Source organism: Ooceraea biroi, chromosome 9 (genome assembly GCF_003672135.1).
Source record: "Ooceraea biroi isolate clonal line C1 chromosome 9, Obir_v5.4, whole genome shotgun sequence".
NCBI lineage: Eukaryota > Metazoa > Arthropoda > Insecta > Hymenoptera > Formicidae > Ooceraea > Ooceraea biroi.
In genome coordinates, this window is record NC_039514.1 from 6,616,197 (window position 1) to 6,628,855 (window position 12,659).

At 46.3% G+C, this 12,659-nt stretch overlaps 3 protein-coding genes across 3 annotated transcripts; 1 reads left to right on the plus strand and 2 right to left on the minus strand.

Moving 5' to 3' along the window:
* The first annotated feature begins 244 nt into the window (after positions 1 to 244).
* Positions 245 to 6,697, plus strand: LOC105285535 (mucin-19). The gene is made up of 5 exons (XM_026972131.1): positions 245 to 819; positions 1,896 to 1,997; positions 2,061 to 2,192; positions 2,286 to 2,670; positions 2,834 to 6,697. The coding sequence occupies exons 1-5, from the start codon at positions 760 to 762 to the stop codon at positions 6,352 to 6,354; spliced, it is 4,200 nt and encodes a 1,399-aa protein (XP_026827932.1). The 5' UTR covers positions 245 to 759; the 3' UTR covers positions 6,355 to 6,697.
* On the minus strand, positions 6,643 to 10,586 carry LOC105285534 (coiled-coil domain-containing protein 102A). Its single transcript, XM_011349780.2, has 7 exons — positions 10,169 to 10,586; positions 9,342 to 10,066; positions 9,039 to 9,267; positions 8,730 to 8,939; positions 8,375 to 8,649; positions 8,062 to 8,150; positions 6,643 to 7,947 (listed from the first exon to the last, which is right to left on the minus strand). Exons 1-7 carry the CDS (start codon positions 10,271 to 10,273, stop codon positions 7,925 to 7,927), a joined length of 1,656 nt encoding a protein of 551 aa, XP_011348082.2. The 5' UTR covers positions 10,274 to 10,586; the 3' UTR covers positions 6,643 to 7,924.
* An 82-nt stretch (positions 10,587 to 10,668) lies between these two features.
* On the minus strand, positions 10,669 to 12,308 carry LOC105285533 (ribosome biogenesis regulatory protein homolog). The gene is made up of 5 exons (XM_011349779.3): positions 12,125 to 12,308; positions 11,779 to 12,031; positions 11,358 to 11,641; positions 11,093 to 11,272; positions 10,669 to 11,005 (listed from the first exon to the last, which is right to left on the minus strand). The coding sequence occupies exons 1-5, from the start codon at positions 12,232 to 12,234 to the stop codon at positions 10,879 to 10,881; spliced, it is 954 nt and encodes a 317-aa protein (XP_011348081.1). The 5' UTR covers positions 12,235 to 12,308; the 3' UTR covers positions 10,669 to 10,878.
* Between the last annotated feature and the right edge of the window lie 351 nt (positions 12,309 to 12,659).

A 12,659-nucleotide genomic window follows, 5' to 3' on the forward strand; every position in this document is an offset into this window, starting at 1 on the left:
TGGACTCAATAATTAGGCCAGCGAAAACGAAAGTGACTAAACGACGATGGCAGATGCGGAGTTCGATCGAGTTAACTCCACGTCACTCACATGTCATTGATACGAATCAATATATTTTGTGTGAATCGACTACAATTATTATTACTAATTATTATTTTTTGTGCGCACACACACACACACACGTATGAATATATAAATTTATATGTAATAAAATATTTCCGCGCTAAAATGTGACAAAAAGAATTTGGTGAAGCTTAAGTTAAAATTTCAAGCTTATCAAAGCATCTCAAATTTTGTTTACGCATATCTCCGGAACGCGCCGTCTACATCTCTGCTCCTTCTTTTCTCTTCAATGCGGCACAACGGTGTCGCAAAGCGGACTCAATAGCGACCGCGCGGGCGCATATCTTTCGGTAACAGAATCCGTAATGACAAGAGGATACCAGACGCGATAAAACGCCGTCACACACACAAGAGCATTCGCACGCATTTTACATAACATCACGCACTTGCACACTCGCACTTCTCGGAACTTCTCTTTCAAAAGTGATTTCTTCTCTCGTCTCGCGGTCACATACGCCCTTACGATTATCAGCGCGATGATGTCTTCGTGATGACGAGTGCCGAAGAGGAGACAGGCGCGAGTGGAATCAGTGGGAGTCAGTGGTACGATCTGGCGGGGTTGGATGATCGTCGAGACATCATTTCGTATCACAGTCAGTCAGTCGTGAGAAAGATCTCGCGGAAGCTCCCTGGATCATGCAGCCGTGCTTGATCATCTTAATCTTCACGGCGAGTACCGCACTCGCGTGGTACCACGTAAGTCTCCTCCTCGCACGTATAATGTCTGTTTCTAGTTTAAAAAAAGAAATCATGTCAAGCTATCAAACTTGTTTAATTCCCGTTTAACTAATGAAATTGTCAAGCTCGTTTACTTAATAACAATGTTGAACTCGATTAATTTTTTGTTATTAATATTGTGATTTAGATTACTTCGTTAACGTATTTTGCACAGCGTTCCGTGAGATTCCATCAAATTGCCGACGACTATCATTTACCAACATAAATAAAAGAACGCAGAGAAACATGATTCCTTATTGAAGAAACTCTATTTAATATTTCATTCACTCTGCGATTTTCTGTATAGTTATGTAATGTTCAGCTGAATTAAATCAATTAAATTAATCCACAAATCTCTCTTAATTTTTTCATTAAAAGCAATTAGAATTGAGTTTATATGCAAAAAGATAAAATGTACAAAAATGTTTGCTTTTATGCAAAATGCAAGAAGTCAATATTAATTTTCAGGGATAATTAGTTCAAAATTTATGCGATTCATGATTATAATAATTTCTCTTTTGTTAACAGAAAAAGAAAGTATGTCTGTTTAAATTTGTATTTTTTTAAACGCCTTGTTCTGAATTAAGATATTGTTACTAAATCTCTGCCGTTCCAATTACAATATTCCGTTACAGCAGGTTATTAGCACAGGTCACACACGCTGATGCATACGACTAGAAAGACCGTTTAAGAGAGATTTGGAGGTCAAAGTTGACGAGATAAGGACAGACGATAGGAATTGCTTAGCTTATTCTCCATGTAGTGCTGTCTTTTTTCACCCCCTTTTACTTTTTACATTACAAGTTTCATCACATAATGCAACGTTTCATATAATATGTAATTTATGATAATATAAGTTTAACGATAAAATATAAAATAATACGGTATTCTATTATATATATTATTATAACTTTAATATTGATTATTACATGGACACCAAGTTGCCTTTACGATTATTTTATTGCTAAAATCATACGTTTTTAAAATTATTTAATTGCAGTTTCTGGAAAAATAGCAAAATGCATACAGTTAATAAATTATATTAAAATTCGCAGGAAAAGACGCGTTATGATCGATCCGTCCATGAAGAAGGCGGTGTAACTAATGCAGAAGACAGTGCCAACGAAAAGCAATGGTCTTTCACTGACGACGTAACGGTAAGTAATTATATATTGTCTTAATTTTAGACGACAGAGTAAATGTCTGATTTTTTAAAACAGCAATTCGTTGCATACAAGAGTAGAACGGAGAACGATTGCTATCTTGAGAATCTCGAGCAAACTCGAACTACGTCACGTAAGAAACGGCAACCCAGGACACTTTTTGCGTCCACTGCTCTCACAAAATTCGAGGTAACAATAAAAAGTACATAATGCCACATAAAGATTATTGTAAATCATGATACATATGTATTTACAAATGCTAGCTTTTATTTGAAAATTTAGGCATGGCGACTTGCCGGAGGTCGAATCGTTGATTTTTGCAATGGACGCAGCATCGTCTTGCTACAAGCGACCAGACCTGTGCCAGGGCAAGCCCTTGATCCCTTCTTGAATGAAATCCCCATAGATGAAAACGATATTTTTCCGAAACGAGTAGCTGACGTAGTTTTAACGCCACTGAAGGCTCGGACGAAGAGACACATTCAGCTCGAGCAACGAAAGAAATTAAACGCGAATTTTAATCACATTCGACAACGTCGGCAGACGACTCAGTTTCGAGGGAAATTTCGTGGACAAACGCAGTCTCAATATCTGAATCTCGGTAATGAACAGAAGGAGGGTAAGGCGGAAGCTGAAGCCACTCAACAATCTTCGCGCGCGGTAGTCAGTAAGTGTCATTAAATTGTATTAATTTCATCTTTAATTTTATTTATATTGTTATATCAAATAATTATATACTATTAAATAGTTTTTATATTCTTAAATATTTTGTAATATTATTAAATCATTTCTTAATTATTCGCATGAAAATATTAAATATCTTTTCTTAGGCGGCAGTCGTGGCATAGGTCAAGCACAAAGTATGTCGTCAGGAGGTACTGATTGCGAGGATTGTCCTGGATATCCTGGATATCCCGGCATTGAGGGACTACCGGGTATACGGATACCATCCGCGGGTACGGATGGCACTCCAGGCGTAGGTATTACGCGTCCAGGAGCAGGACCTGGCGACGTTATTCCTGGCAGGCAGCTAACATATCCTGTGGCCATTCCCGGGAGAGGTGAAACTTATCCTGGCACCCTTCCTGGAATCGGAGGAGTTTATCCCGGAGGTGTTCAGCCTGGAATTGTAACGGAAGGTGACAGAATATATCCGGGAGGTATTCGACCTGGAACCGTGACACCGGGAGTTGATAGAAAATATCCTGCGGGTGTCCAGCCTGGAACTATCACTCCTGGTGGTGTTCGACCTGGAGTTGTGATGCCCGGGGCCGACGGAATCTATCCTGGAGCTGTAAGTCCTGGAACTGTGACAACAGGAGGTAATGGAATCTATCTTGGAGGTGTTCAGCCTGGAAGAATAAGACCAGAGGGTGGAATATATCCTGGAGGCGTTCAACCCGGAGCTGTAAGGCCGGGAGCTGATGGAACGTATCCTGCAGGCGTTCAACCTGGAGCTGTAAGGCCGGGAGCTGATGGAACGTATCCTGCAGGCGTTCAACCTGGAGCTGTAAGGCCGGGAGCTGATGGAACGTATCCTGCAGGCGTTCAACCTGGAGTTGTAAGACCGGGAGTTGATGGAACGTATCCTGGAGGCGTTCAACCCGGAGCTGTAAGGCCGGGCGGTGAAGGAATATATCCACCTGGAACTTTAATCACAGGTGACCGTGGAGTTTATCCCGGAGTTCAAGTTCCACGCGGCGGCGTACCCGTGGGAGTTGGTACAGGCATCGGAATATATCCAGGAGGTATCCAACCTGTCGTCCAACCGGGACAAGCTGCTTATTCTCCCAGTGGCGCATCAGTGACTACTTCAGTAACGACAAGTGCAATTACCGGAACTGGAGCTTATCCGGGTGGTATTGTACCTGCAGGACTACCAGCTGGCACATATGCGGGAGGAGTTCCCGGAACTTATCCCGGAACTGGAGTCTATCCTGGCGGTGTCCGACCTGGTACCGTTCCAGGAACAGGTGTTCCTGGAACTTATCCTGGCGGTATTATTCCAGGAGGAACAATAGGTGGTCAAGTAGTTTATCCTGCTGAGACTGGCGTGGTTTATCCCGGCGGTCTTGCACCGGGCACTTTGCCAGGTAGAGGTCAGGTACCTGGCACAGTTACGACCACAGGTCCAGTGGCTGGTGGTGATGCGCAAGTAGTAACTTACCCGGCCGGTCGACCAACAGACGGTGATCGGGTGCTTTATCCAAGTGGTGTTCTTCAGCCTGGCAGAACTCCCGAAGAAATTCCAGGCACACAGGTTGTGTATCCAGGTGGCACGTACCCCGCAGGTACCATACCAGTCACGTATCCTGGAGGTACGCAACAGCTTATTCCTCCTAGTGGTACTCTGTATCCTGGTCAAGAAACTTATCCTAGTGGAGGTGAAGGCCGAGTGCAAATATATCCAGGACAATATCCTGGTGCTGGAATTCCCGGAGCAACGAGAATTCCAGGAGGAACGGGCGTACCGGGAGGTGCTCAGTATCCAGTAGCTACAGTGGGTGGTCAAACAGTGGAAGGAACAGGAGTTCCTGGGCGGTATCCTGGCCAGTATCCAAGCGGCCAAGAAGTCGGTCAGTATCCAGGAAGACGTTATCCAGGAATAGGTGGAATCGCTGGAGAAGTTCCGCAATATTACACGCAGCCTGGTGTGCCAGGTGTGTCCGCGGGCGTCGCGGACGACGGAGCCGAATCACAAGCATCGAGCTCCGTGCAACAGGTGGACTCGGGCACTCAGGCGAGCGCCTCGGCTCAAGGTAAATACGGTTCGGGCACGGCTCAATCGCAGGTGACCGGCACGTACAGCGGCAGTGGCAGCTTCTCAGCCCAGGCTGGCACCAGCGACGCCAATAAGAGCGCTCAGACCGAGGTCAACGGCGGTGAACAAGGTGCCAGCAGCAACGCGCAGGGTGTCGGCGGTTATGGAAAAAGTCAGGCACAGGTTCAGCTGGATTCTGATTCCGGCGCGACGTCAACCGGAGCCCAGAGTAGCGGTTGGAACCACGGTACCAATTCGCAGGTGCAGGCGAGCTCGAAGGGCGGCATGGCCGATGCACAGGCAAACGGCGAAGGTAGCACCTCCAGTCAGGCGCAGATTGGATTTCAACCATACCTGAAGAACGAGGCTGAGGAAGCGGAGAGGCGCGCAGTGCCATTCCGCGGCAGTGGCACGGCATCAGCCCAGAGCGGCACTCACCGCGGTCAGTCGCAGTCGCAGCTGCAGGGCTCCTTCCAGTACGGGATCACGTACACTGGCGCAGCGCAGGCTGGTTCTGGATCGGGTGCCGCATCCTCGCGAAAGCCTTTCACCTTCAACATCACCGATACCGACCTCTTCAAGCCGTTCAAGCCGCAGCCACCTTTGAGTAAACCGGCGAATGCTGAGGAAAGCAGTGCACAGGCTATCCCGCCAGCAAGATCGAATTATGAGAATGGACGAGGTTTGCAGAGCAGCTCGACCTCGAAGCAGATCGTCGTCGTGAACTCCAAGGATGACTCGAACGACAGGAAGACGTCGTCCACCGCAAAATCACGGAAGGACGACGTCGTGTATGACGAGGAATATGACGAGGAATATGACGAGGATGATTATCCTGCCGCACCTCCGCCGGATTCGCGAGGGATTCAGGAAAAGTTCCCGAAAGCTCTTCCCAGTTCCAGCTCCAGTCCAACACTGAGTTCGAACTCCAATCCAACTCCGAGTTCCAGCTCTAATCCAACACTCAGCAAGACCGTTTCACAGCAAAGCCGCACTCAGTCGCAGACAATACGGGTCGTCAAGGGGAACCAGTACGACTTGCACGTTAGTCAGGACTCGAACGTACAACCTGGCGATACCCTGCAACCGGGACAATCCGTGGGAGGCTACGCTATCCCGCCTGAACTCCGCGGCAAAGTGATATCGACCGCCGGCGTCGAGACCATCGCTCAGGGCGATGGCAAGTCGCAGTCGCAGACGGTGTCAGTGGTACCAAAGGATCTGAACAACACCAGGACGCCCGTAATAGAGACTAGGTCGTTGCAGACCAGCCACGAACGTCACATCGGCCGGCACACGTCGAGCGGGAAAGATCAGAGATCCTCCAGCAGTCACAACGCATCTTCCGACAGATACGTGAAACCTATTCCGGCTGCGAAACCGAGTTATTACACGGTGACCAACAGCTTCGCCGGCAAGATGAACGGCAGCAACGAGCCGAGAAAATACGAGCATCGATATTACACGAAAAGCTCTACCTGCGGCTACTTCACGTTCTCTTGTAACGTTGTATACGGTTCGAACGGCAGGACAAAAATCTGTAAGCCGAGGATGCCGACGTATCCAAACGGCACGCCCATGAGATGCTGAGCAACAAAGGTATATCGATAATTCTTGAATTATTATATTAAACACGATCGTATAATTATTTCTGACGATCGGTTCTGCAAAGTACCTATCCCGCGTTAGAAGAATCGCTTTCCTCAAGTAATCCGCCGAGTAATTCGACGCAATTTGTGCGAGTTGCTCGTAGAGATCGTAGATTAGATCGTAATTTAGATTTCGATCATAATTAATAATCGCTAATTGCTTTCGTGATACAATTGTTTTATTAAGGTACTTGAAATTATCGACTGTGTAGAATAGTGAACGTGTTGCTACATCAATCGCTGCTATTTATTAAGTTTTGTCAATAAAATACACTTTGATTAGGAGAACAGTCCTCTCGCATCCTTCCCTCGTCGGTGTTAAGAAATATAATTAACAACAATCTTTTGATTTGATGTAGATAATTGCGTGTAAAGGTTTTTTCTTTTTCCGTTTGGATCTCGATCTACAATCTTTGATATATTGTTTTCGCGACACGATATACGATATACAGCGTGTCGCGCTTTAACTTATGCCAAGTAGATCCTTGATATTGACATAAAAGGTTCCGTTATAAATATCAGGTATCGTATCTTGTACATACTGAATTCCGCTACGCGATTTCGCCAGTCTTTTCGCGCGGTGACGAAACGTAATCTCCGTTAACCGTTAGAACCACCGTACTAGAACTAGCAGTCGAAACGACCAGTTTGACAAGTACGAAAAAAAGTAAAAATGAAATATTTCTTTTACTTATCTTTTATTCCTCGTGAAAAAAAAGAAATATATCGGAACTTTATTATAAAGAATATTATACACGACTTCTTAATATTATTTTTATTTTTAATTGACGTTGGATAAAACTAAAAAATTTTATTTCCTCAAAAATTTTAATTGTCCGGTAGAGACAGGTACACGTAAATCGTCTTCCGGTGTTCTAGCGCGTAGTTCTAACGTCAACACGTGTATCTCGTGTGGATATATATGTATATGTATATATATATACAACATTTTTACATCAGTCTAAAAGAAGAATCGTACAAAATAACGCGGAATGTGTGGCCGTTTACACAGAACGCGCGATCCGATTCGGGATCGAGTGTAGAACGAAACGCGTGGTATTCGCGTTTATAATTTACAAAAGTAGAAAATCGAGCGCGCGCGCTGACGATGAAATGATTTTTATCTACAGAAAACAATGAGACGGGCGAAATTGAACACAATCTCACGTGGTTGAGTAAATGACTGTGTTGGACAGTAAATACTTGCAACGCAACGGCTCATCGAGATCTTACCGAGACGAATCGATAAGTAATTAAAATCCTTATTATATACCGATACGCTACCAACCATCTATACACATTTACATATACACTACTGGAAGTACCGATGCTTTACCTTGCAATTCGCCGCGTTAGATCTAACGAACACGGAGAGAGTGAGACAGAGACAGAGAGAATTAAACGTTAGAACGAAGCCGTCCGCACCTTAGGCCCGCTAAGAGATCGGTTTATCCGACCTGCATCCTCAGTATCTGCTTCAGACGCGCCGTCGCTATCGACACGATCGAATACTAGGCTTCTCGACGATCGTAAGCTGAAACAAGTAAAATGTTCCCAGTTACATTTTTTAATTTGCATTAGTTGGATTATTTTTTTAGTTTTATTCAAAAGTCGCGGCAATTAATATAATATAATTTTGATGACGTACCTTCGGCATACTCGTCGGAATTGTTAACGTGAAACTTCTCCTCCCCTGCCCCGTCGACTTCTACATTCGATGCACTCGGCTCGTTGTTGCTAGCGGGATACGTATTTTATTAGATTTTTGAGGCAATTTTTATTAGAATTTTTCGGAAAAAATCAAATATTTAGTGTTTAAAGAGTATAAAATTTTATGAAATTTTGATATCGAAATAATTGCGATTTAAACTTGACAATTTTAATATGTTGAAGATAATTTTTAAATATCAGGAATTGTAACGCATTAATTTCAAATTTTAAGTATTTTTAAATTCGCTCACCTATTTCTAAAGTGCTCCAACTGCACGTTAGCGGATTCCAGTTGCTCCACAAGATCCTCGTTGGCGCGTTGCAGTTTCCGCGCGCTGTTCGTAGCGGCGTCGACCTCGTCCTGCGCGGCCGCCAGCTCCTTCTTCAACTCGTCGACCCTCGCTCTCACTCGCCTCACCTCCGCCTCGTACTGCTCGGACCGCCTCATCGCGTGTGACAGCTCCGTCGTCTTCTCCACCAGGGATTGCTTCAATGTCGCCTGATACTGTTTCACTTCGAGCAACACCTGCGAGTAACAACGCGCAAGAAAATCAAATAACTTCGTTATATTCGCCTTTAGTCTCGAATTAGATCAACAGTACGGACCATGTTGCGAACTAGAAGCTCCTGCTGCAGCTGTCTGGTGTCCGCGTCGGTCGTGGAGACCGGACGCGGCCGCCGCGACTCTATCCTCTCCTGCAGGTCGTGTATCTTCAGGCGAAGCTGCTTGTTCTCGCGTTCCAGCGAAATCTTCTCGGTCTCCAGTTTTTCTCTCTTACCCCATTCGGCCGCGTTCTCCGCTTGAAGTCTCTCCAACTGAGCGAGACGTAAAATATAAGCGAGCAATATTATATAACAAATATTATTACGCGTATCGTGCGGTATGACGGAAATACATGGATGCGGATCGCTCACCTCGGCTCTCAGTTCGCTCAGCCGGCGATCCATGCCGCCTCCGTCAGCCGCCTCGTTCATCAGATCCGCTATGTGCTCGTCACTGAGCTCGATTTGATATCGCTCCTTCAGCTCCGACAGTTCCCGCATCGCGTCCGCCCTGCTCTCGGACAACTCCTCGCACCGCTCCCGCAACTGCTTGATCTCGGCCTTCAGTTTCTCCACCGTGTGATGCAGAGAGTTCTTTTCCCTGGCGGAACGCAAGTGAAATCAATCGTTACGCGATGACAGATAGGAGCAAGCTTTCATCGCGATCGGACTTACTCCCTCTCGACGGAGATGGCCCTCGTCGCCTCCTCCAGCTTCAGTTGCAGCGCCGACATTTTCTGCGTCAACGATTCGTCCCCGTACGCGTCGAGCAGCGACTGCTGCTCCTCCAGCGCGTCCTTCCTGCCGCCGGCCGCGGCCGCTTTCGCGTCCAGCGAGCTGTTGGGACCCTCCTTATACAGCTCCACCGCGTGCTTCGGCACCGCGCCCTGCAGCACGTACTCCTCGATGTCGCGATCCGGCAGGATGCCGTGGCCCGCCGCCGCGACGCTCGACGCCTCGTGTGAGTTTTCACAGGCCAGCATGTCCCTCCGCGCGCTCAGCAGGTCACCGGATTCGTCGTTGTTGTAGAACTCCAGCTGCTCGTCGAGACCCAGAGTGGCCCTCAGCTGCGGATCCGACTCCAGGATCGTGAAGATCTGCTGATCGAACTGGCCAGCGTGCTTCAGGAGTATCATGTGTATTTTCTCCATCTCCTTCTTCAGCTGCTCGTTCTGCAGCTCCAGCTCCTGGGACTCGTGCTTGAAGGTGTTGGCATCCTTCACGGCGATCTCCAGTTTCGCCCTGAGGACCTTCGCCTCGTCCCGGGCGGCGTTTCTCTCGTTCCGGACCTTGCTCCACTTCTCGCGCCAGTTGGCGGTGCAGTCCGACCACCAGCGCATCGTCTTCTCCATCTGCGCCGCTCGCGCTCTCGCCTCCTCGAGTTCCCGCTGCCGCAGGGCCTGTGCGACAAAGAGAAGAGGATGCATACGGTTTGTCAAGTGTAAAGAATATTGTAATCACTTTAAATCATTGTAAATGTCAGATAACCTCCAAATCATTACCTCCTTGGACTCCCATTCGGTGTCCACGTAGCGCGACGAGGACGACACCTCGTGCTCCCTCATGTACCGCCGCGAAGACGTCCCGCTTGTTGTCGACTGTGCCATGACGCGAACGGCACCTAACCTATAACCTCGCTCTCGCGGACAACTCGACGACGCTCCCCCCTCGAGTTCGCGGAATTGCGAATCCTCGACGCTTCTACCTCACGACTCGGTGCCGATCAGCAGCATCCTCTCTCTCCCGCGTGCGGTTGCGTCGTCCGAGTGTCGTGGGAAACTTGACGGAATCGCGACGAATCCCGTGCGTGCCATTGACGGGCGTCGCGATGCAGTCGCACACACGCACACACACGTCACGTTGCGCGAGTACTACGTGCGCGACGCATTTCTCGCGAAGAGGGTTTAAGAGTTGCCGCGCGCACGGATTTAAATTGCCAAAAATTAAAAATGCGAAGGGAATTTATTTATACGAAGATTATTTATACGAGAAATGACAGAAATGTTTAAAGCAGATTTTATTTGGGCAATCGGAACTATCTTTGAGACACAGTTTAGGCGAGGCACTGCAATTATGGAGCGAGCGTTTAAAAAACAATGCAATTTATTTTATTGAAGATTGTTGGATGTGTGTGTGTGTGTGATTATGCACTAAAATTAATATTTGCAATATTCTTATATACACAAACGTTCTTATATACACAAACGTCTCTTCATCTTCGTTTTCTACCGCCGACTTTCTTCCGCTCGCCCTTCGCTCCCTTCGGTTTCCTAGCGGCTTTACTTTTCGCTGCCTTGCCGCCTTTCTTCCTCTTACCGCCACTCGCGGACTGCTTTAGCCTGCAACATAAATAAGAAAAAAATATTATTAGGAGGAAATTTATATTACTAAAATCAAAATGATATCTCGAGCGAGTGAGAACGTACTCTGTCGTTCCGACTGAGTAATCCTCGCGCAGAATTTTCGTCTTGCTCTTCAAGACGTCGTCTATCAGCTCTTTGTTCTGACGCTTCTCATCGCCCATGCTTAACGGAGCGCCTCTCCTTTTCCTCTTCAAGCCCGGCACCTCCTTGGCAATTCCCTTCGCATCCTTCTCTTTTGGCAATCTGTCAAAGCAAAACGTAGATTATACTTTGCTGGCAAATGCTTCCTAGTAAATTAAAATTGTTGCAAGATAAAAGCTGTATATACTTGGGCTGGAATCGTCCAACGGACGCGGTCGATGCGCGCGCCACGGTCAGAGCTTGCGAAAGCTGCTGAGAACTCGGGAAGTTTTCTTTAGTTGGCAGACCGACCCTCGGCAGTTTTACGTTCTTCGCTCTCGCTATGTTGCGCAGCCTCTGGAACTCGTTTTTGGATTGCCTCTCCTTGGCAGCCTTGGATGAATCTTCCAGACCATCAGCCTTGGCCTCTACCAGCCATTCCTGTTGCTCACGGGCCTTCGCTCGTTCATAACCATACGTAGGAACCCATTTCTGCAAAAGATTTTAGAAGAGGTTAGACGAGAGAAACTTGCTTATAAAATTCTGCATAAAATACAGTTTGTAATTAATGAAAGTTGATAAAATAATAAAGTTAATAAGGCAATGGAGTTCAGCTGGAAGATGGAAACCTTTAATTGCTCGTCCCACTTCTTCGATTTCTTTCTCTTCTTCTGTATTCCTTTCTCCTTCGCGAAACGCTCCCACTTCGTGAGAGGCTTCGGCTTCGGGATACCTAGTGATCTTGGTAACACGTACACAGGCTTCGGCAACGTCGCCACCACAACCTCGTCCACTCGTGTCACCGGCAATTCCCAGATTTGATTTATTAACACTTGTACGTTGTCTCTTGTCAGATTCTTTATGTACTGCTCTGGGCGCGATCTAAAAATGTTGAAAGTATATAATACTATAAACAATTCTGTGAACTTCACTGCAGAATATAACACACATAACATGCATATAAAATTTAATTACTTGAGAGCCTCCATGTTCACGGTATTATAATCGGACGCGAGAAGAGTCCCCACGTCGATGTCCATGTCTTTTTCCATTTTATTATCGGGGATATCGTTGTTAGAGCTCATGTTGCAGAGCTCACACGTGCGGCACAACGGTCAAATTGCGAGGTTATGTTACTCTCTCTGTAGCTGCGCAAGAAAGCGGCCCACTGGCAAGATCGCTCCGACCAATCGATTCTCGAAAAGCGTCGATTCTCGACTTTAAATTCAAATTCGAGAACCTTGCTGCACCGCGACTCTTGCGAGCACGCTTCGGAGAATTATATTGATTTATATTTTAATTTAATTTCTATGTCCCGAAATGCAATAAGTTTTTGAAGTGAAATTTAATAAAATGCGTATTAATTCTTATATTTTTGTTGCATTGTGAAGCTCTCGATTTTAACAACGTTAATAGTCTGGGTTTGCTTACTGAGTGGGAAAATACATAATTTATTATATTTTATGATAAGAGTCGCGATTAATTTATATAATTAGGCATGAAAAAATAA

Excerpts from the sequence above, each read along its gene's own strand:
- LOC105285534 (XM_011349780.2), bottom strand. The coding sequence starts at position 10,273 with ATGGCACAGTCGACAACAAGCGGGACGTCTTCGCGGCGGTACATGAGG. Across the intron at positions 8,650-8,729 it reads AGCTTCTAGTTCGCAACATG|GTGTTGCTCGAAGTGAAACA; the intron begins GTCCGTACTGTT and ends TGTTACTCGCAG. Across the intron at positions 8,151-8,374 it reads TTGGAGCACTTTAGAAATAG|CAACAACGAGCCGAGTGCAT; the intron begins GTGAGCGAATTT and ends GTATCCCGCTAG.
- LOC105285533 (XM_011349779.3), bottom strand. The coding sequence starts at position 12,234 with ATGAGCTCTAACAACGATATCCCCGATAATAAAATGGAAAAAGACATG. Across the intron at positions 12,032-12,124 it reads GTGAACATGGAGGCTCTCAA|ATCGCGCCCAGAGCAGTACA; the intron begins GTAATTAAATTT and ends CAACATTTTTAG. Across the intron at positions 11,642-11,778 it reads AGTGGGACGAGCAATTAAAG|AAATGGGTTCCTACGTATGG; the intron begins GTTTCCATCTTC and ends AATCTTTTGCAG.
- LOC105285535 (XM_026972131.1), top strand. The coding sequence starts at position 760 with ATGCAGCCGTGCTTGATCATCTTAATCTTCACGGCGAGTACCGCACTC. Across the intron at positions 820-1,895 it reads CCGCACTCGCGTGGTACCAC|GAAAAGACGCGTTATGATCG; the intron begins GTAAGTCTCCTC and ends TAAAATTCGCAG. Across the intron at positions 2,193-2,285 it reads CTGCTCTCACAAAATTCGAG|GCATGGCGACTTGCCGGAGG; the intron begins GTAACAATAAAA and ends TTGAAAATTTAG.